Source organism: Podarcis tiliguerta (genome assembly GCF_965153285.1).
Source record: "Podarcis tiliguerta genome assembly, chromosome: 12".
NCBI lineage: Eukaryota > Metazoa > Chordata > Lepidosauria > Squamata > Lacertidae > Podarcis > Podarcis tiliguerta.
In genome coordinates, this window is record NC_139545.1 from 17,260,025 (window position 1) to 17,284,804 (window position 24,780).

Consider the following 24,780-nt stretch of genomic DNA (forward strand, 5'->3'; position numbering starts at 1 on the left):
GCGCTGGTTTGGAGCATCCTGGCTCCTGTTTAACCTCTTAAAACAAGGAGGTTAAGAGAATTCACCTGGTAAAGATACCTTAGAGAAGCGGGATGTTCTTTAGAAAAGGATGGAGACGGGTACATAAGAGCCTTTGTCATAGCCCCTACACATTTTTAACCAAAAAAAGGGGGTCAGAAAACTTTTTCAGCAGGGGGCCGGTCCATTGTCCTTCAGACCTTGTGGGGGGCCAGACTATATATATTTGGGGGGGGGGGAGAGAAAAGAAGTATGAATTCCTAGGCCCCACAAACAACCCAGAGATGCATTTTAAATAAAAACACACATTCAACTCATGTAAAAACACCAGGCAGGCCCCACAAATAACCCAGAGATGCATTTTAAGGAAAAGGACACATTCTACTCCTGTAAAGACACGCTGATTCTTGGACCGTCTGCGGGCCGGATTTAGTAGGCGATTGGGCCGGATCTGGCCCCCGGGCCTTAGTTTGCCTACCCATGGTCTGAGCTCACAGCTGCTCCCCATATCTACAAAAACCATCCACAATATGTACACCTAAGCGCCCTTGCTTTACTTTTTTCCTCGCCCCCCGAAGGCGAAGCTTCCTCCTTCTGTACGTACAGTTTAACTTGCAGGATTAAAAAGAAAATAATAGCACACTTGAAGAAGAAAGACTTCAAGCTGGGAAACGTTCAGGGTTCTTTATAAACCATCTACTTAATCCAGAGGTTTATATGTGTAGCAGTGGGCTGTTGTGAATGAATATCCTCCTGTATCTGCCCATCCAAACTAGAGGATGCAACAAATGTATGAATGCTTTTTAGGGATCTGTGTTTGTGTTTTCAAAAAACGAAAGAGCACTGTCGCAGGGCCTGAATGGGTGTAGCCTACAGCTATGACAAAAATGCCCCCTGCCCCCAATTTCCATCCCAGCAAAAGTGTTGGTGGCCGCAGGGTGGATTTGATTTACATAAGTCAATAATACTTGATTTAAATCCTTTTCTTTCTTTTTTTACAGAAAGACTCATTCTTGCTGGTATTGTCTTAATATTTACAACCAGAGGAGGGTTTCATTTCTGAAATAATAAATTTTCAGAGTAGTTTTTACAGTTATAGCAAAAATTAGTGGTTTGGTTCTACTATTAGAAATACATAGACTGATAATTATGAAACTATTGTGAGGTTTAATAAGTTAACTGTTTATATTTGGACAACTTTTCTGCTGTACTTTATTGGAAGGAGAAAAAATAATCCTTTCCTTAATAACAATTTAAACAATTTATTTAACTAAAACAATAACATTATAGCATATGTATCCATGCTTGTTAGCTGATGTTTTTAAACATTTTTTTATATATATAAAAAACTCAGACTGAGTTTTAGCACACGTGAATCCTTATTTCCTGCTGAATAGCCTTTGGACTCTTAACGTAACTAGAAAACTATCTTTAGAAAAAAAATTCTCCAAAAGCATTTTATTTTAAAAATCCAATTTAAATTTTAAAAAAATGATTTAATTTTTTTAAAAAAATCTTATGGGACTTGAAGTCCAACATCATCTGTTGGGCCACAGATTCCTCACCCCTGATTCTAGACTCTGAAGAAGCTGACAAGGAACTCAGCTACATTAGTAAAAAAAACTCAGTGTTTTGAATGTGTTACAAACATGCAACACCAGATGGCGGTGGAGAGCATAAAACTTTTCTATGTTATTTTACATAGCCTTTTTTTCTTTCTTTTGTTACAACGTTTAATTTCTGACTTACTTATAGCATGTTTTTTCCTGTGTGTAGATCCACCCAAGATCAACTTTGGGCAGCAATTACTTTTTTTTTTTAAGACGAAGGTCACAAAAGGTCACAGTGCCAATTGTTTGCATTCTATGTCCATCCCACATGCCTGATGTGGTAACTGATCTACAGGCACCATATATACAACATGTATTCTTGTTTTAGTTCCTGATTTAGAAGAGGATGCTACTTAGATGCCTGTTTCTTCATGCGAATCACCTCCACTGGCAGCATCCAAAATAGCTCATTTTGTGGAATTTGTATATCCTATCCCAACAGCACAGAGCAGCCTATGCCAACCTCTGGTGCCCAACCATGGCTGGGGCTGGAGTTGAAGTCCAAAACATTTGGAGGGCACCAGGTTGGCAATGGCTGGCATAGAATAAGTGGCACAACGGTGGCTTGTTATATGTTCACATTACCACTTAATGAGGGTGAAAGAGGAGAGCGCAAATATGGCCTGAAGCTCAACATAAAAAAAACGAACATCATGGCCGCTGGTCCCATCACCTTCTGGCAAATAGAAGGGGAAGAAATGGAGGCAGTGAGAGATTTTACTTTCTTGGGCTCCATGATCACTGCAGATGGTGACAGCAGCCACAAAATTAAAAGATGCCTGCTTCTTGGGAGAAAAGCAATGACAAACCTAGACAGCATCTTAAAAAGCAGAGACATCACCTTGCCGACAAAGGTCCGTATAGTTAAAGCTATGGTTTTCCCAGTAGTGATGTATGGAAGTGAGAGCTGGACCATAAAGAAGGCTGATCGCCGAAGAATGGATGCTTTTGAATAATGGTGCTGGAGGAGACTCTTCAAACCTATCCATTCTTAAGGAAATCAGCCCTGAGTGCTCACTGGAAGGACAGATCCTGAAGCTGAGGCTCCAGTACTTTGGACACCTCATGAGAAGAGAAGACTCCCTGGAAAAGACCCTGATGTTGGGAAAGATGGAGGGCACAAGGAGAAGGGGACGACAGAGGGCGAGATGGTTGGACAGTGTTCTCGAAGCTACCAGCATGAGTTTGACTAAACTGCGGGAGGCAGTGGAAGACAGGAGTGCCTGGCATTCTCTGGTCCATGGGGTCATGAAGAGTCGGACACGACTAAACAACAACAAACCACTTCAGGGCACAGAAAAGTCCATCCCTGTCCTCCCCATGTGTGGTTTGAGCAGCAACACATAAAACACTAATATCTTAATAAAACAACTACAGCATACCTATGTCGAATTATATATGTGAACACAAATTGAAAACCTAGCATGGAAAACGCACTGAGTGCGCACTAAAGAGGAGTAAAAAAAAAAAGAGTATGGAAACAGCCTAAATCTTCTTTAAGTAAAGGAGGCACTGGTGGATCATATCCTTTTGCTGGCGGAATGGCATCAGAAGTTGCATTAAAGTTTTAAAAGTTGTTTTGCATAAGCAAAGGAAAAAGCCCAAATCTAGATGGGAAAGCTAGAAATATAAAAGCATAGCCTACTGGTTTAATTGCATCACAACAGCAGCGCCATTTAACAGAGTGGCTTCCCGCGAAGTTACAAGTGAGATAAGGGGCAAACAATATTTTTACAAGTGAATTATGAGCAATAAGGATGATCCAATAACGGCATATGAGTGTGATTTCTTAATGCACTATGTCTGCAATAATCAGCCTCCGTGCAGCAGCAATGAGGCAAACGTACTTCAAAGCACCATTAGATTATTGAATGCGCACAGTGGGCTTGCAAGTGCACTTACAGCTCATCAAATTAAGGCCCCCCCAAAAGGACAAATGGAGAGCAATCAAGGCTGCAAAGCATCTCATTTGCAGGGGTGCAAAGCCCAAAATGATATGTTTAAAAATGTATCTATATGCTTTTAAGGAAATGACATTGATCCCTGAAGGAGTAAATAGTAAAGATACCCCGCCGCCCTTGTTATTGCAAGCTTGGGTAGACGGAGATTGTGCGGGTGTGTAACCTCAGAACGATATCTGAAAGAAACCGCCACATGGAAAAGTTCTCCCATGGCACCTCTGTGTGTGATGGCAGCAATAGGAAGCAGCTCCTATTGGGCCGATTGTCCCAATAAAACATTTAAGGGGGGCAGAACCCTACACTTTTATTTATGCAATTTTAACAGCTTTTATAAGGGACGCAATTGGCGCTGTGGGTTAAACCACAGAACCTAGGACTTGCCGATCAGAAGGTCGGCGGTTCGAATCCCTGTGACGGGGTGAGCTCCCGTTGCTCGGTCCCTGCTCCTGCCAACCTAGCAGTTCGAAAGCACGTCAAAGTGCAAGTAGATAAATAGGCACCACTCCGGCGGGAAGGTAAACGGCGTTTCCGTGCGCTGCTGTGGTTCGCCAGAAGCGGCTTAGTCAGGCTGGCCACATGACCCGGAAGCTGTACGCCGGCTCCCTTGGCCAATAAAGTGAGATGAGCATCGCAACCCCAGAGTCGGCCACGACTGGACCTAATGGTCAGGGGTCCCTTTACCTTTACCTTTAACAGCTTTTATACGCACATCATACAGTATCCATCACTTCTCTCTTTTGCTAAGACTTCCCAGGTCCACCTCTCTGCTGCATTCTAGGGATATCTTGATCTGCATGTCCAGAATTGTCAAGGGGAATGAGAGACTCTCCTATGAAGAAAGGTTGCAACACTGGGGACTTTTTAGTTTAGAGAAAAGGCAAGCAAGAGGGGACAGGCTCAAAGTTTATAAACTTCTGCAAGGCATGGAGAAAGTGGAAGATGAACAGGGATATAAGTAATACTGTTGACTGCTGAGGAGAGACAACCTGGAATCGCCTTTTGCAACTCCTATGCGTTTAGGAGGTTGGGGTTCAATTTATTTAAATATATTTTTTTAAAGAGTGCGTTGGTTAATGGAGGAACATTAAATGGGCATTAAGGCCGTTGTGGAAAGACTTGTGGGTGGCAAAAGGGAGTTAAGCTGGAATCACCTAAGGTTAACCAGGTGTCCCTGTTTCCTGGGGACAGTCCCTGGATTTACAAATCAGCCCCCTGACAAAATCCATCTGTTTAGTAGGTGAATCTCCCCAGATTCATTGAAAAAAATCTGGTAACCTTAGACTGACCTCTTTCTCTGGACTGTTGGATGTAGAATCCAGAGAGAACTAGGCAGGGGAGCCTAGGAGGTTAATCTGTGATGCAGGAGAGCATGGCATTCCTAGAGCCTGAATGGTTCAAGCGTAGGGGGAAAAAGGTAAAAGGCAAAGGACCCCTGGACGGTTAGGTCCAGTTAAAGGTGACTATGGGGTTGCGGCGCTCATCTCGTTTTCAGGCCGAGGGAGCCGGTGTTTGACCACAGACAGCTTTCCGGGTCATGTGGCCAGCAGGACTAAACCGCTTTTCCTGTTCTAAACAACACATGAAGGAAAGACCAGGGAACATCTCAATTAGCTGGCTGTCCTAGTCTCTCTCAGCACCGCTGTAGGAATTAGAACTACAGTGGTACCTCGGGTTACATTCGCTTCAGGTTACAGACACTTCACTTTACAGACTCCGCTAACCCAGAAATAGCACCTCGGGTTAAGAACTTTGCTTCAGGATGAGAACAGAAATCGTGCTCTGGCGGCACAGCGGCAGCAGGAGGCCCCATTAGCTAAAGTGGTGCTTCAGGTTAAGAACAGTTTCGGGTTAAGAACGGACCTCCGGAACGAATTAAGTACTTAACCCGAGGTACCACTGTACTCCATTTACACTGCTCTTAGCTAATACCTGTGTGCCAGGTTCCTTCAATATAACTGTGCCCTTTGCAACCCCATTTTTTTGACGTTCAGCTTCTTATTTCGCCGCCTCTGTAACAGAGTCTTCACAAACCTTCAAAGACAAGGTAGCTAAGACGACTATAGCAGGAAAGAGTTGATAATCTATAACGGACGGTGGACTGCTCTGTTTCAGGATAAACTCCCTATGATAATACCGAGCAACAGGTATTTCAGCTGAACTGTGAATGGCATTATTATCGCAGGTCAATATCAAGGTGTTGGCTTTGGAATCGATAAATATGTTGCCTCTAATCTCATTTTGAGATCTGAAGATGCAGCCATTGTCTACAAGGGGCATTTCTGGCTGATCTGTTCTTCTGTGCTCCAGTTGCACCCGAAATGAGATTTTAAGAAATGGGACAAGAATATCAGCCACACCAGTGGCTTACTCTTTTAGTATGTGCTGAGCTAACTGAACCCAAAGCCCTGGCTTTAACCGCGTACATGCATGTCTACAGATTAATAGCGCCATCTGCTGGAAGGAAGCCAACACTTCCTGACTATGTGCTAACTTGGAAACAACAGAGAAAATAAAGCAGAGTTTAGTAACTGGTCCGAACTCTATCCCTTATCCAAAGGGTAGAGAAGGAGTGGTCAAATGGAAAGAATGTTCAAGTAGTTACACAGTGAGAAATAAGCTGATCAGCAAATACATTCAAATAAACTTAATAGCACTTTTCGTGAAAGTAAAAGCATATTTCTGCTCTGTGCATAAACATGATAGGCATTGAGGATGCTGCCATTCAATGAAACAAGATGAAGGTCAAAGTGCTTAAGAGTGACGGATAAACAACACATAACACACAATTGCAATTTAATGAGGCAACTTGGCACACTTCTTCATAAATGCATCTGAAATTCATTGGAATTTAGTTCAGTCTGAACACGGACACTCCACGCAGCTTGCATCCTGGCTGAGGAATGGTAAACACAAGTAATAAATGATAAGGAGTCACATTTTGTCACTCTCAACCATCAATTAAATACTGAATAGATGCTGTCCTGCAGAGGCAAAGAACTGCCAGCTGTCTTGGCCAATGCCAGTTTCCATTAAAAACTGTTACTGAAGGAGCTTGTCAAACCAGGGCATCACACATGAACCAGGGCTAACAGGCGTACATTGTGAGAGGGACCCCCCTCCCCACTTTGTAGAAGGGATCCCAGTGCAGCTGCCCTCCCCCCCCCATCCACTGCTCATAGGCACTTTATGCATGGCCATTCAAGATTCAGCTCAGTATCATACCACTTTAAACAGCCATAGAACCCCAAGGAATCCTGGAAAGTGTAGTTTTTTACAGGTGCTGGTCCTTGTTAGGTCCCAACTAGGGAACACGGGTGGCGTTATGTTCTAAACCACTGGGCCTCTTGAGCTTGCCGATCAGAATGTCGGCGGTTCGAATCCCCGTGACGGAGTGAGTTCCCGTTGCTCGGTCCCAGCTCCTGCCAACCTAGCAGCTCGAAAGCACACCAGTGGAAGTAGATAAATAGGTACCTCTGTGGCGGGAAGGTAAATGTCATTTCCATGTGCTCTGGCATTCATCACAGTCCTCTGTGCATCAGTAGCGGTTTAGCCATGCTGGCCACATGAACCGGAAAGCTGTCTGTGGATAAACGCCGGGTCCCTTGGCCTGAAAAGCAAGATGAGCACCGCAACCCCATAGTTGAATTCGAATGACTTAACCGTTTAGGGGTCCTTTAACTTTTTACCGGTGGGAGGCACTATTACTCTCACAAAGAAACATTCGCCAGAGTTTCCCGGGAAGAGGGATTGGTTGCTAAACCACAATGGGAACAACCCCTGTAACAAACTATAATTCACAGGATTGTTATTTTTTTGGGGGGGGGGGAGAGCCATGACTGTTTAAAATGGGATGATACTGCTTTAAATGTACAATGTGGGTGGAATCAAAGTTCCAACGACACTTAACAGGACAGATTAAAATATACAGATGTGATTTACGGAGATTTATCACCACTAAGCAGCTTCCTAGGCCAAAAGCTTTTTTAAATACGTACCGTCCGGAGTGTCTGTGGGTTGTTGTCACTGTTATGGTGCAAGGGAAATAGTTCTGTACTTTACCAAGCTGTGGTAATGACATTGGCTAGAGAAATTTGTAGCTTGGCTCCGAAGTTGACATGGTCTAGAAACTGTACCCGTTGAGAATGGGGGTAATTTTAAGGACATCCTTCAAATTCACATTATTTGCCTGTTGTTGTTGTTTACATTTTTTGGTCTGTTGTGTGAAGAGTGTTATTTGAACTTTAGGCCTTTTGCTGATTACATTCGATGCCCTTTTAAATGTGTTGTGGGTGGGGGTGGGGAGGGTTTTGTTTTGTTCGTGTTTTTATTATGTATTTTGGTTTTTTTGGGGGGGGGTTGGTCTTGTATTATTATGTTATGAACCGCCCTGAGATCTACAGATGGAGCGTGGTATACAAATTTAATAATAATAATAATAATAATAATAATAATAATAATAATAATAATTTCATTATTTGTCATATTCTGATGAAGAACAGTTAACAATATTTTAAATAAATAAAGGCATAAATAATTTTTAGGGCCCATCAATAAGCAACAACAACAACAACATATTATTTATACCCCACCCATCTGGGCAGCTCCCAACAGAATATTAAAAACACGATAAAACATCAGACATTCAAAACTTCCCTAAACAGGGTTGCCTTCAGACGTCTTCTAAAAGTCAAATAGTTGTTTATTTCCTTGGCATCTGAGGGGAGGGCGTTCCACAGGGCATGTGCCACTACCAAGAAGGCCCTCTGCCTGGTTCCCTGTAACCTCACATCTCACAGGGAGGAAACCACCAGATGGCCCTCGGCAGTGGACCTCAGTGTCTGGGCTGAACGATGGGAGTGGAGTCGCTCCTTCAGGTGTACTGAGCCGAGGCCATTTACTAATTGGAGTAGGGTAATATCCATGTTCTTTCAAATCTAAAGCCGTATTGAATTCTCTGTAGAAACCAGGGTCTACTTCACCCTAGCTATCAAAACTCACCTTGCCATGGGAAACCAGTTTTAAGAATCTACAGACAGCCCTTACTAGATGGGTACCTGGCAGAGCTGCCTGGAATGTGCTGTTTCTCAGCTCAGCTGCTGCTCTCTCAGTACTAATCAGACATAATGTTAACAGCATCTATGACTGGCATTATTCTTCTAAGTACTTGTGGCACCACTTGCTGCTCAAGTGATTCATCTTCGCTTGAGATGAGAGAAATGGACCAGGAGACAGTACGGATGTCTCTGAGCAGAAAATGACAGATAAGGAATTGTTTTAAGGGTTGTATGAGCTATTGTTACAAAGCAAACAATAATCACAGAAGGGTAGAGTTGGAAGGGACCGTGAGGGTGATCTAGTCCGACCGCTGCAATTTGGGAATCTTCTGCCCAATGTGGGGTTAGAATACACAACTCACAGATTAAAAGTCTCAGGCTCTACAGACTGAGCCATCTGGTGTGGTATTCTAAATTCAGCAAATTCAGTTGAAAGGATCGCTTTAAGAAAAATAGTTTTTTTAAAAAAACAAAACTATAAACTTCTACAGAACATGAGACTTCCTGCTGGATTTGAACAAAGGTTCATTTACTTCAGAATCCTGTTCTTCACAGTGGTGACCAAAATGCTTCTCAAAAGCCCATGTGCAGGGCATGAGGCTAGGATGCATGAGAAATTAGATTTACGTAAATTCCAGTGTGACCCAGCCCAATTCACATCTCCTCTAGGCAGATGTGTAAATTGGGACATAATTTCACACTTCTCCAAATTTACAGACATATTATAAAACTGCAAAAGTGCCAATATGTAACATGCAAATGCAGCATTTCATGAGACCAGATATGGGACTGAGAAATCGATCACTGCTGCAGTTATATAATATGTACAGGCTTCCAAATGATAGTATTGTTTTGGATGTAGCCCTTAACTCCTGGGATCCAGAAAGTACCTTAGGGAAGCTGGCTAGCTCATTCTGTGATTTCTGGCAGAGCAAGGCTAAAAGATAAGGCTGTGTTGCAATCTGCTGTAACTTCCTAGACATCATTTCACAAAGGCACTCTACACGAACAAACACATATCCTTAAATATTATCCAAAAATAACTATTTGGCTAGCTAACGGTTCAAATCCCTAAATATCTACCAAAGCATTTCTGGACTGCATTGGGCACTTCCAGCAATTTAATCAAAAGGGTCTAGTATGGAAAGAATCACAGAACAGTCCTTTGCTGTCTCAACCTTGCAGGGCTTGCCCATACTAGCAGAGAGTTTCGAAGATGGTGCAATTGGGTGGAGCTAGACTGACGAATTTCTACCCATCACGGGTATTGTTCAATGGTATTGGAAGCCTTGGAAGAGGGGAAGAACGGTGGCCTTGCTGCACCTTTTATAATCAAGTGATATCACAAGGCTGATGGTCACAGCAAGTTCTCCATCAGCTGTGGGCAGCCTTTAGCTTTCCAGATGTCCATGAACCTCCCATCGGCCCCAGCAAGAATGGCCAGTGGGCAGGGATAGAGCGAGCTGTAGTCTAGCAACATCTGGGAAGCCAAATGTGCCCCATATGACTCTATTAGAGAAAGGTTAAGCTCTCATCAGAGGTGGGTCAGGCTATAGCTATATCTCCCCAGACCAGACCATTTTAATCTCTTTGCCAGATGTATTCAGGAAATCCAGTGTCTCAGATAAGGATTCAAGGTCCTGATTCTGTGACACACCCCATAATAATACGTTGTAGTGCTGGGCAACACCTTCCCCCTTCCTGGATTTGATTTGGATTTGGGCTTGGTTAATCCTGAACCCAAATTAGACTCCTTTGTGCTTCTGATGACATATGGGGAGCAAGGGAGAGTTTGAATCTTCTGCGATCCCTCATGAGCTGCAGTGCCATTGCTTCAGCAGAAATGGAGATAGCAGCAAAGAGGGGGGCAGAAGACATCCTCCTTCTCCCTCCCTGGCCCTTGGAAGTTAGAATTCTACCGAGGCAGCTTCCCAGGCGTCAGGGAGGTTGGAAGAGGGTCCATATTACTTTCATAATTCTTGACCTGGCAATACATCACAGATCATGATGTTAGGGTTGAGTGATGTCTGGCTTTCAAGATAGATAGATAGATAGATAGATAGATAGATAGATAGATAGATAGATAGATATAATACCAACTAAACATCGTGATGTCTGATATAAGGATGTTACTATGTAGAGGCTAATGGGATAATGTCCTGGCAACTGCTACTTAGGGGCCTAAAGCTGATTAAAATTTTTTTTTACTTACCTTTAACATGTTGTTACAACTGTTACTTTACAATACAGAGCAACAGGGATGGAAGGAATCAGGCGAGAAGCAATGGTTGGCTTCACACACACCCCCCACATTACAATTTTTTACATAGCGCACACACACATACATTGTGATTTGCGATATATTGTCATGTAGAATATTATGAAATCAAACTGATATTTGACAACGTATCAATACATTGCCCAGCGTGTGTGTGTGTGTGTGTGTGCTATGCTAAAAAGATGGTGTGGGGATAACTGTAAAGCCAGCCAATGCCTCTACATAGCTCCATCCTTATTCAGTGGCGTAGCATGGGTTGTCAGCACCCGGGACAAGGCAAGTAATTTGCGCCCCCTAACCCGGGGCAAGGCAAGTAATTTGCGCCCCCCCCCACTGCACTGTCCCTCCCCCAGATGGTCCCTCGCTCTCTCTCCGCACCGCACCGCACGCCTGGCACCCTCCCCTCCACAGTGGGCGGCGACCCGGTGGCTTGGATCAGATTCGCACAGCCAGCACTGCAGTGAGAGAGAGTGAGTGAGCCAGGTAGGGCAGAGAGCTGCGAGTGCGAGTGCGCCCCCCCCAGATGTTGCGCCCGGTGCGGCCGGCCCCCCCCCTGCACCCCCTACGCCACGCCACTGTCCTTATTTTAGGCATTGTGATATATTGGTATATCACGATATTTAATGGGTGATATATCACAATGTTGACAACCAAATATCGCTCAGCCCTGTCCGTGCTAACGTGAGTGGGTAGAAGCAGGGAGTTACGGGGTCACGTGTTCAGAATGCTGGTGGGCTTTATAAGCATGCAAAATTTATATTAAACCAGATCCCCACTTGCATGTAGCCATGTGACCCTGACAGAGGAAACTTTCGTGCCTGTAGCTAAAAACCCAAGACAGTGCTGTAACATTTGCCGACAGCTCACTTGAGGCCCAGCTAGGTTTCAGTTCCCATCCATATCCATAACTCTAAAAAGACTAACACTATGGCTCAAGCATCCCCAGAAACAGTATAACCGCTTAATGTGTACAAAAATAAATCAAAGCACTTAACGGGTGTGTATGAAGCATAGGTAAAGGTAAAGGTACCCCTGCCCGTACGGGCCAGTCTTGACAGACTCTAGGGTTGTGCGCCCATCTCACTCAAAGAGGCCGAGGGCCAGCGCTGTCCGAAGACACTTCCAGGTCACGTGGCCAGCGTGACATCGCTGCTCTGGCGAGCCAGAGCCGCACACGGAAACGCTGTTTACCTTCCTGCTAGTAAGCGGTCCCTATTTATCTACTTGCACCCGAGAGTGCTTTCAAACTGCTAGGTTGGCAGGCGCTGGGACCGAACAACGGGAGCGCACCCCGCCATGGGGATTCGAACCGCCGACCTCTTGATCGGCAAGCCCTAGGCGCTGAGGCTTTAACCCACAGCGCCACCCGCGTCCCATGTATGAAGCATAAGAACAGACAATTTTAAGTTGAGGAAAAGAAACTATATTGAAAAGAAAGAGGAGGTGGTTGCTCCTTGCGGGTATCTGGAGAACGGGCAGTTCAAATGAAAGGTCAAACAGCTAAGAGAGCTTGCTAGGAATAAGTCTGTGTGCTGTTGGGAATTCCCAAAGTACCTGGGAAGGAAAGCAGAAGTCCAACTTTGTTTTTGTCTTATCGTCCAAAGTAGCATATTCCTTCCACTTGGAGAGCTAGCTTTGTTTTTTGTTTTAAATTACCAAACAGCTATGAAGAGGGGAAATAGAGAAAATGCTATGTAAAAAAGCAAGATACCACTCCCTTAAGCAAGCAAGCGTTGGCATAAGGAGTGAAACAAGAAGTGCATAATGAAGATACGTTTGGAAAAGAATCGGGCTGCTTTTTTATGATTCTGGAGTTCATGTAAAAGTAGCACAACAGGAAATGTTTTCACTGTTATTGACAGTGCTTTTCTTCTAGGGGAAAAAGGTGCCGGCACTGCGTACTCTTGAGTACCCCCCAGAAATAAGCAATGTTGTTTCGCTTGGGTTTGTGTGTAATGGTATACACAATTTGTTTTATTGTCGCTAGAGCATGAGACTCTTAATCTCAATGGGCTTGAGCTGCACATTGGGCAAAGATTCCTGCATTGCAGGCAGTGGCGTGTGGTCATTGGACTGAGGGGACTAGGCTAGTCGCCTTAATGTTCCCCTGGTGCTTCCTTCTCAAAGCCCGGAAAGCTTCTGTCCGGCTTAGGGAGGAAGGTGCGAGGCTCTGATGGGTCCAAGATCCACCCTGCCATCTTCCCAAAGCCCTTCTGGCTTTTGGAAGGTAGCAGGAGGGCTTCAGCATCCTCTCAGAGCCCTGGCACCTCCTTCACAAAGCCTGGGAAGCTTCTGCCTGGATTTGGGTGGGAGGTGCAATGCTCACATGCGTGATGTCAAATGTCACACTCATGACATTGACCCCCCCACACCCCTCACAAGCTAGAGCCTCTGGCCTGAGCTGTTCCCCTTTGAAAATGTTCACTGCGCGCCACTGATAGCGGGGGGTCGGACTTCCAACTCTACAATTCTACGATTCTAAATCTTCCATTTACATTAAGAAAGGAATAATGGGGTGATATAGAGCTGCGGTGAAGAACCTCAAGTTAAGTGCCTTTTCCCGTTCTTTCCGTCTAGCCTTCAAGATTACACCAGGGTGGAATCTATACACATATTTTTTAAAAAATGTGAAAATGCTCTATTTTAAAAGGTTTTGAAAAAATACATTGAAATTTGCATAGCTCACTTTCACCATCTAGTGTCACATTTGTATATTGCAGTTTACAACACATTTTAAATGTTTAATTTGAAGCTGTGTGGCTGAGTCCCAGGCCATGGCCCCTCGTCATACTGGAATCGTTTTGCCTGGCTGAAGATCATCCTTGAACTGAAGTAATGAATGCCTCTTGCTTCCTTGGACGAAGGGTGGAGGTGTGTGTGTGTGTGTTGAGAAACCTCTGGAATGCAGCCTACTCTTCAAAGGTAAGTGTGACATCCACGTCTCTGCTCATGTTTGCCTTGCGTCCGACCCCCCATTGCAGCCCCCCATTGCCTGTGGTTAAGTATAAATGAAAAAGCGTGTCCTTGGGGTAGACCGAGGGACAAAAAAGTAAACGCACAAATATAAAGAGGGAAGATGTCCATTAATGTTAAGATAATATATAATTAAATAATTTTAAACTTCTGCACTAGAAATATATGGAAAAGTCAGCCTTTCATTCTATGACTTGCCCTAGGTCTAGCAAAAGGATAAATGCTGAACTTTCAAATGGGGTGAACAACAGCTTTCGCAAACCGCGAATGCACAAAAAGATGGGAGAATCTGCATAGCCAACTTAAGTCTCAGCGCCACGGAATAATTGTAGAGCCTGGGCAAATTTTAATGTGATTTAGGTTGCTTTCCTTTACTGATTTACTTGGAAGCGTCCCACTGAACCTAGTGGGATTTACTTCCAAGCAAACTTGACATAACCAAAACTTTGATTTATTAGTCTGCCAATTAAAAGAGCAGTTCTGTGCCCTCTAGTGAGGGTGTCTGGGTGCTGTGGACCTCCCTCTTCACTGACTAAGAGGGAAGTCTATCCCTGGAGGTCTCTGTGGTGCTGTAGTCAGAAACAGAGCCTTTTAGGGAAGTCTGAACCAGATAGAAGATTGTGGCCAGAGAACATATCAGAATGTGCAATTCCTCGGCTACGGATTCTTTCCTCACAACTATAGGACTGTTCTTCAATTCAGTTGGAGCTTGCAGTTCCAATTTAAAAATTATGCCCAGATTATTATAATTTCTGTGTATTTCAGGGTCTTTTGAGCTATGTTATAATAGTGCAATTATCCACAGAATATACTTTCCTCCTTCCAAACTGTGAGATTATCTCAGTCCAGATGTTGTGACAGTCTTTATTTCTCAGGAGGATTTCAGAGGTCTCACTCTGACCCGTTAGTGCTGGACACTGTGAAGTCCTTCAGTTTGATCCATGCCAACCTCAAGAAAACACAAGACTCGGTGCTTTTCTTTAGTTTTGTTTTTTTATTGAAAGCTTCATCAAAGAAAAGAGAGGTTTAAACCTAACATCCACTGATCTACAGAAAGCCCCAGGATTGGGAAAATGGCAGCTATTAGGATTGTGGTACAAACAGAAATTTAAAAAAAAGAACGAGGGGGAAACCCTCCCCCTCAGCAATACAGAACTTTTCATGACATTTTGAAACATTAGCACAAAGATGCCCTTACAAGTCAGAATCGTTATCTTAATTCCTTAGTTCTTTTGGGCTGCGCTTTGGGAGCTGGGAGGCCTGCAAAGGGTGTTTTCCATTTAGGAATTTAATCTTGTTTCACAGCCCTGGTTCCTTGATTCGATTTCATTTTAACCAGATGGGAGCCTTTTCCTTTGAAACAGAGGGGGGCGGGGAACAGTTTAAAGTTTGCTGTATGAAATATTGACACTTCCGGTTTTATTACAAGAAACTTACTTCCTTGAGGTGTATATCAATGAGGGGAAGAAGAGCTTGTTCTTAGCATGACCATTTAGGCCAGCCTAGTTTTGCCAATTTAAAATTTGCAATCTCCAATTAGTAGCATTGTGTTTTTGTAAGACCAATGAACAAAAACATTATTATTATTTTTGCGCTGTAGATAGACTAGGCCCATGATGTGTCTTTGTCCAAATATTCACCTGAGTGCTTCTTGTAAAGATTGTTGGTCAGGTTAGGGATGAATGAAGGTTGGATACAACCACCCAACACATGGTGATATTTTTTTATTTCAGCTTGTATTAATTGGCTTTCTGCTTGTGATTGGGACATTTGATTTGCTTGCCACAAGGAGATACAATCAGTGTGGCATACCTCTCCCTTCATTTCAGTATGCAACCAGGGTATCAATTAGGATATCAAAGGGCTCATTTTGACTTTTCAGGTGTAAAAACATCTAAGGGCAGCACCTCATATACTTTATAACTTCACAGTGAAGCACTAAAATTTCTATTTCTCCATCTGCAAAGGCACAGCATGAACAGTCAACCTACATCTTTCAACCAGTTAAACCAAGTCTGCTGAACTGGCCCGTGCAATTTTTCAGCTTTTAAAAACCTATTGACCCAAACCTTTTAGATGCACAAAACTTCTTTCCAAAGTAAAAAACAAAACAAAAACAAAATCAAGTTAGAAAACACAATTATAATCTAGAACAAAACCCTTCCCTCCCCCAGATTTTGTTTTCAGTAAAAAAATCTTTCAGCATCAGAATGTAGTAATAATTCAGGACTAATAGCAGATCATTCACAGCTCCTAACAAATAGTTATTAGGATGGAAGAACCTCAAGTGTAATAGCTGTCAAAATATAAACCCATTTATGTAAACACAAGAATTTTAATCCCCACAGAAGCAAACCCGACATTCACTTTACAGCATTTGTCAAACATTTCCATTTATTTTTTTTTAACAAAGAACATGTCAGTAAAAGTGAAAATACTGTTTCTTTTCTGTAGTCTGAGGTATGAAGAGGAATTTGAGATTGGAATCCACTTTAGGTGATATGACAGTAGAAGAAGGGTTTTTTTCCCTCTCCTAAGAGAAATAACCTTTCTTCTGATGTTTCATGATTCCTGAAACTGCTCAACAAGGACTAGAAAGTCACTTGCCAAGTTCCTTGCCAAGTACGCACATGGGTGCTTACATGCATGATTATGTTTATGCTTTATTCAAAATGAAGTAACTCACCCACCGCTGTAGAGGAACAAGATAGCGTTTTTTTAAAAAAGGAGAGGTTCTCTGAAACATGCAGCGTGCTTTTTTCCCCTTTGCAATGTCATCACACCGCTAGAATATCCTTGGTCTAACGCTGAGGACTTGGAAATCCTTTATACCTTTGTACATCAGAACCAATTTCATGTTAAATAAAGCCTTGAAATGAAATGTTGGCCATGTATGACTCAAACACAACTATCTTCAAATTCCATATTTGGTCTCATCACCATGTGGATTGATTCATTATGTTAAGCCCATAATCACACTTTTCACATGATTTTTTACTATACAGGTAATAGTCCCGGAGACTATCCTTAAACCTGTTTCGCTCATGTCAGTCTCAGCATTAAAATGGTAGGGATGGTGGCTGATAAGCCACCTTCAGGCTTAAAATCATGAACCAAGGCAACTTTCTACATATTTCACATCATTTCTTTAATACCATAGACAACATAATTTAGATCAAAATACTGTGACATATTAAAAATAAACTTTTATTACACTGCAGGCATTCTCAAATCTGCTGAGTATGGTCGCCACACATACATAAATAATATCCTTCCTTCTTATTTTTGATAACGTAAAATGCATTTTTAATGCTTAGGCTCACTGCAAAATCCCTTGTTTGCCTGTTCACCACTTTTCTTCCTCAGATGTGAACACCAATATTGCAGAACACAATGGAATTACTTCAAAATATCTCTAAAGTTCTGCTTTGAACTACTGCAGTGAGACACTTTGAGCTTCTTGGCAAGCCATGCAGCTATGAACCCACAACCAGGAACACTTTCAGGGTTCACTGACAGAGGAATCCAAAATCCTTGGCTGCTACCAGGGGGACTTCAAAAAATAGAATCTTATAAGACAACTGCGTAATTTTTAAAAGTCTCTTTTCCAGCATTTTAAAATCTTACCCTTCGCTCCGTAACTAGTCACCATAAATACTTGGATTCAAATGAATTGGCAGGAAATCAGCTCAGATCAAAATACTTTTGCTGAGCTGAGGTCTGGAACTGCTGAAAAAGCCATAGAATCCTTCAAACAATTTGTTGCAAGATAACATCAAGATCGAAGTCTATCTTTTAAGGCCCAGTTCAGATGCCGTCACAGTTGTGTGGCTAGTCATCCAAAAACTGCTTCTCAGCAATTCCGTGTTGCCTTGGCAACATGTGGAAGATGGAATCACAACTGGATAACCCTAATCGAGTTGTCTGCATGCCAACATCCCATCGTCCACCCAGCTGATGCTGATATTGGCATTTGAGGGGCTCCTTCTGCATTGCTTTTGATTGGTGACCTAATCTGTACATTTAAGGTGCAGGATTATTAGATCAGGAAGAAGATGAAGTTATGGGGACTTCCATGTGTCTGTGTAAGTGCCCGTCTGTGCAGGTGACAATGCAAATGATGGTGGGTGCTCAAAGAAGGGATCTGCAAAGAAACTTGTTTTCCTTCAAAATACATTACTGGAGCAAGGTAAAAAGGTAAAGGACCCCTGGACGGTTAAGTCCCATCAAAGGTGACTATAGGGTTGAGGCGCTCATCTTGCTTCAGGGCCAAGGGAGCTGGCGTTTGTCCACAGACAGCTTTCCGGGTCATGTGGCCAACAGGACTAAACCGCTTCTGGTGCAATGGGGCACTGTGATGGAAACCAGAGCGCATGGAAACACCGTTTACCTTCCCACCGCAGTGGTACCTATTTATCTACTTGTACTGGTGTGCTTTTGAACTGCTAGGTTGGCAGAAGCTGAGAGTAGCAGGAGCTCACTCCATCGCGGGGATTCAAACTACAAACCTTCTGATCGGCAGGCCCAAGGGGCTCAGTGGTTTAGGCCACAGCGCCACCTACATCCCTATTACTGGAGCAAAGTATAGATAAGCGGGTTTCAGCTCCATCCCTTCACTTCAACTCTCATTCTGAGAAATCGAGAGTCCTTACGTAAACATTGCCAATATTCTGTAGCAGTAAGTGAATGCTCAGTGCAATAATTTAATCAATAGCGAAAGTTTCGCAATTCCTTCTCGCTATAAGATATCAAGGAGTTAAATATCCCTGCAAGAAACAGTCACTGATACTCACAAAGAACTTTAACACTGAGCACATAAAAATCATTACTGTCTGGGTAGACCTTGCGTACATTCTGAAATGCAAAGTCTATGTATATTGAGGTTGCAAATTTGCAAGCACCTTTGAGGGGCATCAGGCAGCTTACATGCCCAGCAAGGCTCAGATCTCTTCTAACAGCAGCCACACCATGTTGTATTGAAAACGGCTTTGAAATCTAGAACCTAGTTTTTGGGGGAAATAAAACTTCAGTGGTTGTGCAAAGCAGATAACGTAATTCTAAGGATTTTTGAACTTGGACCTATCTAGACCAAAATGTAAATATTCAAGCACCATCTCATTGTCCATGGAAATTCTGGATTGTATTTTAGTTACCAAGGGAGAGTTGGATAAAGACTATGCATGGAAATGTTCACTAGAGGAAGAAGAATCTTGTTTTCAAACTTGCCATTTATATTATTTTGCACAGTCGGGTCTGCAAGGTCAAAAAATTAGGTTCCTACCATCTTGCAGCAACTGAACAAAGATCTTGAACCCACCCCCGGAACAAGCAGGAAGACTCATAAATGTGAAGCAAATCAAATTGTTAATAAAACTAAATTTAGAATCAAGGCTCACCCTTGGGGGGTTTTTTTGAGGGGGGTGTTCAGTGGCCATTTATGCCAGTGCAGCCCCGAACATATTATGGATTTACTTCCAGGCTGTTAGCTGATCAGTTTATCAAAGTGGATCTATCAATGTCAGGTGATTTATAGGAACGGATAGTTCTTTCTTTTCCTTTTGCCAAACAACAAAGAAGTAGGATGTCTAAAGGAAATTAAACAATCGAAACAGCTTTTTTAAAAACACCTGAAGTGATGATATGGACTATTTGCTGCTGCCGCCGCCCCACTGGCAACTTAATCTTCCGTGATTTAACCGTATTTGCTGAACCAAGTCAAACAAAATGAGAATGTATAAATAAAGCAACAGATTTCTGAACAGAAGAATCGGGAAGGTACTTCAGCATATTCCATCAGCCACACGGTAGCTACCTTGCAGCCTCACTGTCAACAGCAATGAGACTTTTCTTTGCACCAAACTAGAATTTGTACAGGAACAATTTTTTTTTAAAAAAAGAACAAAACAATAACGCGTGCTTCTTTCATATTCAACAAAATTGTGCCACAGAAGAATAATCTCTATTTTATACATACAGGAAAAAAGATACAGCATTAAAAGGAAGAAAAATAAGGCTGGCTTGATTATTTTTCCCGTGTCCCATCCAACAGGCACACCCTTTCCAAAGGAAAGAAAGAGAAAATAATCAAGTGATGATCACAGAAAGTAAACAGCAGTGGCAAAGCACGTGAAAGAAAGGAAGAAGCTAGAGATCTTTACATAACATGGAAACTCTTCCCATGACCCCAGCGCTGTGGTCCTTTGAGTCAGAATAGTCCATATGTAGTAACTATTCTCACATAGCCAGGCCCCCTTGTCTATAACGGTTGGCTAGATGGTTTCACTGTTTTTAATTTTTACGTTTTTCATATTTAACGTTGCATATTTAGCAGCCATTTGTTTGGGCAACCCAATCCCATCCCCACCAAACAAGAGAGACTTACATTAAAAATAAGGAAACACTTTTTAGCATTCTTAAAAAAATACTCGATTCTTTAAAAAGTCATTTAAAGTAACCATGGACTCCGTGGACATTCCTCCCACAAACTTCCTATCCTATCGCGGAGGCTTGTGTGTTTCATAGGTTGCATCCTTAACATCACAACTGGGGCCATTGAACCTGGTCAATTCAAAGGAAACCTGTTTTAGCATTTATATATATATATAATATTATTGTCACTTTTCAGTATGGTTACCCTGTTTTGAAGACACCACTGTCATTGCGGTGAACCCATCATCTTTTAACAGCCCCCCCACCGCTGCTGCCACTGGAGGCCATTTCAATCCTTTGGGCTTTGTTTAAGTGCTTCCTTCGCTAGATCTTTTTGCCTGCTATAGAGAAGAGAAATCTTCTACTTTGGTGCCTCATTCATCAAGAGTGGTGGCAATATTGGAGCAGTAACCTCCAGGAACCTGTCCAACCTCTATGGGAATGCTCAGGCTTATGTTATGCTTAACTCCCCTTCGTTTTTAAACCGTGTTTACACAGCAGAGATTCCCAGTGGATTTGTGCCGCTTGTTGAAACTTACTAGAGAACAAGGAAGTTGGAAATGAATGGAATGCATACTTTTAAAACTTTCCACATACACTTATAAGGGAACTGGTAAAATTCAGAGGCGCCTTCTTCACTGCCAGTCTTAAAATTCTCACTGCATGATACCCTTCCCTTTTTTGGATGGGGGGAGGCTAATTCCCTTAGGCCCTCCAATATATAGACTCCATAAACTCTTTTATCATTTAAAAATAGGGCTTCTTTGCCAATTCAACGTACTTGCTATTGTCTTTTGCCTAATCAAACTAATTAGTGATTGTCAGCAAACATATTAAGACAACAGAAAGCCAGTTAGTACAAAGTGGTTGTTAGCTTCATGATAGCATGAGAGAACTAACCATTTTAATCTTTCTTCTTGCAGGGGAGAGTTAAGACGAAAACACCAATCGTCTACTTTTTAGAATCATCTTCTAAGTGACTTGAACAGACCACCAAAATGCAAAATGGAGATGGCTGGTTCTGAGCATTGGAAGATGACCCAGGGAGGAGGAAGAGGAGGAGGAAGAAACGAACCTGTGAGACGCTGAGAAGAAGGAAGACCGTAGGTTCAGTACAAAAGAAATCGGACAACGCAATGGAAAAGCTCAGCAAAGTTTAAAATGCACCTGGGTAAGAACAGCTGGCGACTGATATCTTTCTCATGCTGTGAAATTCCGCTAAGCATTGCTAAGTACCAACTACTCAGAACTTTCCATTAGAAGCCTAAGCATATAGAATGTACAACACCAGTGGAAGGTAGTTTAAACAAACACAAAGTTAAGAAACTGGTCCGGCCATGTAGGTCAAATAAAGACATTTTTTTTTAAAAAAATGAAGAAATAAGGGGGGGGGGGAAACGACTCTATCTTCTGGACTGCGGTAGGTTGTCATTTCATCTTTGGTATAAAATAGGCCGTCCATAGGCTGCATTTGATCACAACTAGGAAAGACTACAGAAATTGTCAACAATTTCTTCTAGCTATTGCTTTTTTTTTTTGCACTTTTTTGACCATAAGCTCCTATCTACTTAAGTTCCCCCCCGCCCAATGCTTTTAAGCTAGGTGTTTGCAATGTGACAAGCTAAGCAGACTAAAAACTTTTTAAAGCTCATAAAAAAGACTGCAGATAAAAAGCACTAATGCTTTTGCCAGCGATCACACTTTGTAAATTAAAAAAAAAAAATCTCCATTCTGCAAGAAAAAAACCTGCATTCCTTAAAATGCAAGTTGATTCCCCCCCCCATAGTTCAATAATTTTATTGTAAAACACTTTAGCTTTCTAGATTCTTCTCTGTCAACACTAAGAAAGTTCATAAAAGTCTGCATGTTTTTCAATTCCCGAAGTCTCCACAGTTCCTTTATCAACAAGTTTTCTTCGAAAGAAGAAAAAGATCGTTTTCTGCTAAACTGTACAGCTTTTATATATATTTTTTTGTTCATCCTAAAAATTCAGTCTGTTGAACTTCACCAGTTGATGCCGTGGACGTTTGAATCCATTTTCCTTTCTTCTACCAAGACGTTGACAGCTTGCCTTGAGAGCCTTTGACGTCCTTAAAATTAAGGCAATTAAGATTCAAGATAAACCTTACCTAAACATTTCTAAAAAAAAAACAACAAAGAAAGAAAAATGAACCCAAAATAAAAGACACACTGGATTTCACGGAGAAAGGGGAAAGAGTAGCTGAATTCTTGAGGAAGACCATTAGTTTTCGTCTCAGCTCGCTCCCTCTTGACATCATCGGTTCTCTGTTTTTGTGTGTTTTTGGAAAACAAAAACAAATCTATCTACACTTCCAAGTAAATTCTGAATTTCAAATGTTCATCCAGATAAAAGACCAACCCAGTGTTTTGCCGTGGGTTTTGTTTTTTCTTTAATAAAAAAATAGCAAAAATAAAACTATCAGACTACATGACTGAACAATCTGCACAGCACATAGAAACACTGTTTTGTTTTCGTTGGGTAAGGTAGAAAATTAAAAGAAAACTCTGTTGATGCCTGTGCAAACTGGATGCCAACTTCTTGTTCGGTGAAGTTTCTCCATTCAAGGCAAACTTTTCAGACCGACATTTTTCAGTCCTGTTTATTGTCTGCAAAAACAATTGAATTAAAGTAATCATTAAATCAAAATAATCCTGCCTACCTACTTAAAAAAAAAAAAAAAATCCCCACCCCTTGGCTATAACCAAGCTGAACTTACTTAGCATAGGGAGAATGCAGAAAATGCAAAATGCTTTTAAAAAATACATTGAGACCAAAGGATTATAATAAGTGTATCTGTAAAATTCTTGAAATGCCCTGGGCCCTAGAGATCACCTGGTTGGTCCAATCAAACTTTCCCTTAACACTCCCCAAAATAACCCGCTACTGATTTGCAGACAGTAGTAAGGCACACCTTGTATTTATTTACCTGGCTAATTCAAAAGGAGGACAGTGGGTGAGATCTGCTGACCTAGAACCCCATATATCATAAATGGATTTAAAAGTATAGAGATATGAAAAATAACAGCAAGAACAAGTCATTGTCGGCATCCATCTGTCTTGAGAGACAATGGAGTGAGCCTCTGGGGGGTGAATTCAAATCCCAGGGGAATCACAGCGCCTGCTGTGGTTGCAGAGACTAGTAACTCATAACTGCGGCCTCCTATGTTGTTTTTGCAGCACCAAAGTGACCTCTCTGAAGTGCAAGCCTGGGCAATGTGTATGGAGGTCGTGGGCTGCCCAGACAACAAGACCCTCCTCTCGGCCTCACTGCTATGGTGCAAAGGAAAGCAGAGCGATACATTTGGCACCAGCTTGGCTGCAGGAGTTGTCGGAAGGTTGCCTTAGGGACTCCACTCTAGATTTGTGCAGAGCTTACTTCTTAGCCTCCCGAAAATGTCCCGCAAGGCAGCGAGTATAGAACAAGGAGACACTTAATAAATTATAACGAATAGTTTCCAAAGCATTTTGCCTCTATTTTCACTCTCCCTCAACTCAGTCACTTATTTCTCTCTAACTCTCTTGACACGTCTCTTCTCAGCTGAACTTCCCACCTGCCACTCTCTGTAACACCCCCTGCTGTCAATAATTTCTTCACTCATCCTTTCTGTTAGAATATATTTAATGGCATGCATCTTCCTTTGACCCAGTGAAGAATTTTATAATTGCACAGAGAACCCAGAACTGTGCCTGGCACTTTCTAAGATCATCTTAGCTCTTTCTAGCTCAGAGTGCCTGACCATGGAGAGAATACCTAAAACTATTGTCTTACGCCAGATAGGGGAGCCCTATCCCATTTCGCCTTGTCCTGCTGTCGCTGCCGCCACCACCACTATACCTGCTGCTGCCTCTTGCGTGGACTGCCTGCTCTGTCACTGCCACGCACCCTGCCAAATCTGCTGCTGGTGGAGAAGTACCACCACTATCACAGGCCATTTCAGGCAACATTGTGCTGATTTGGGGCGAGATCTCACCCAGTGCCGTGTGAGATCTTACACACTTGGCAGATTTTCCAATATTCCTACCATTGCTGCTAAACCAGGGGTGTCATATGGCCTGCTGCCAGCACCACGCATGTGCCTCCAAATCAGACACAGCAAAGGGTTTTCAGCAATAAGGGTGTGGCATAATACTGCTCCTGGTAAAATTGTGTTGCTTACCACGGTAAGTACTTGTGCACAATGCTATCACAGCAATCACAGACAGTTGTGTGTAGCAGCTTCAAAGGGATTACAAAACAGAGCGCTGATAAATTAAAAACGGCTCAAGGTGCACTAATGCCAGATGTGCACATCACACTCAAAGCACATTCAAAGGATATGGCGCCTCCGTCCAAAATCTGTGAAACTGCAGTTTTCTCCTACAATTCCTAGATCCCTTAACAAAGTACAGTTCCCATGATTCTTTGGGGGGAAGCCATGTGCTTTTAATGTGTGTT

The 24,780-nt window shown here is 42.5% G+C and overlaps 1 protein-coding gene and 1 long non-coding RNA gene across 10 annotated transcripts in view; one reads left to right on the top strand and one right to left on the bottom strand.

The window, feature by feature from the left end:
- The window catches only part of LOC310660502, a 103,667-nt gene extending 81,971 nt beyond the window's left edge, over positions 1 to 21,696 (top strand). For all 3 annotated transcript variants that reach the window (XR_014503446.1, XR_014503447.1, XR_014503448.1), the window contains 2 exons: positions 13,674 to 13,843; positions 21,247 to 21,696. This is a non-coding gene — a long non-coding RNA (uncharacterized lncRNA). The remainder of the gene's footprint in view (positions 1 to 13,673; positions 13,844 to 21,246) is intronic.
- The window catches only part of RBMS3 (RNA binding motif single stranded interacting protein 3), a gene marked incomplete at its 3' end in the record, with an annotated part of 742,271 nt that continues 732,359 nt past the window's right edge, over positions 14,869 to 24,780 (bottom strand). For all 7 annotated transcript variants that reach the window (XM_083405003.1, XM_083405001.1, XM_083405007.1 and 4 more), the window contains one exon: positions 14,869 to 22,951. In XM_083405003.1, coding sequence (XP_083261129.1) covers positions 22,945 to 22,951 — 7 coding nt within the window. The remainder of the gene's footprint in view (positions 22,952 to 24,780) is intronic.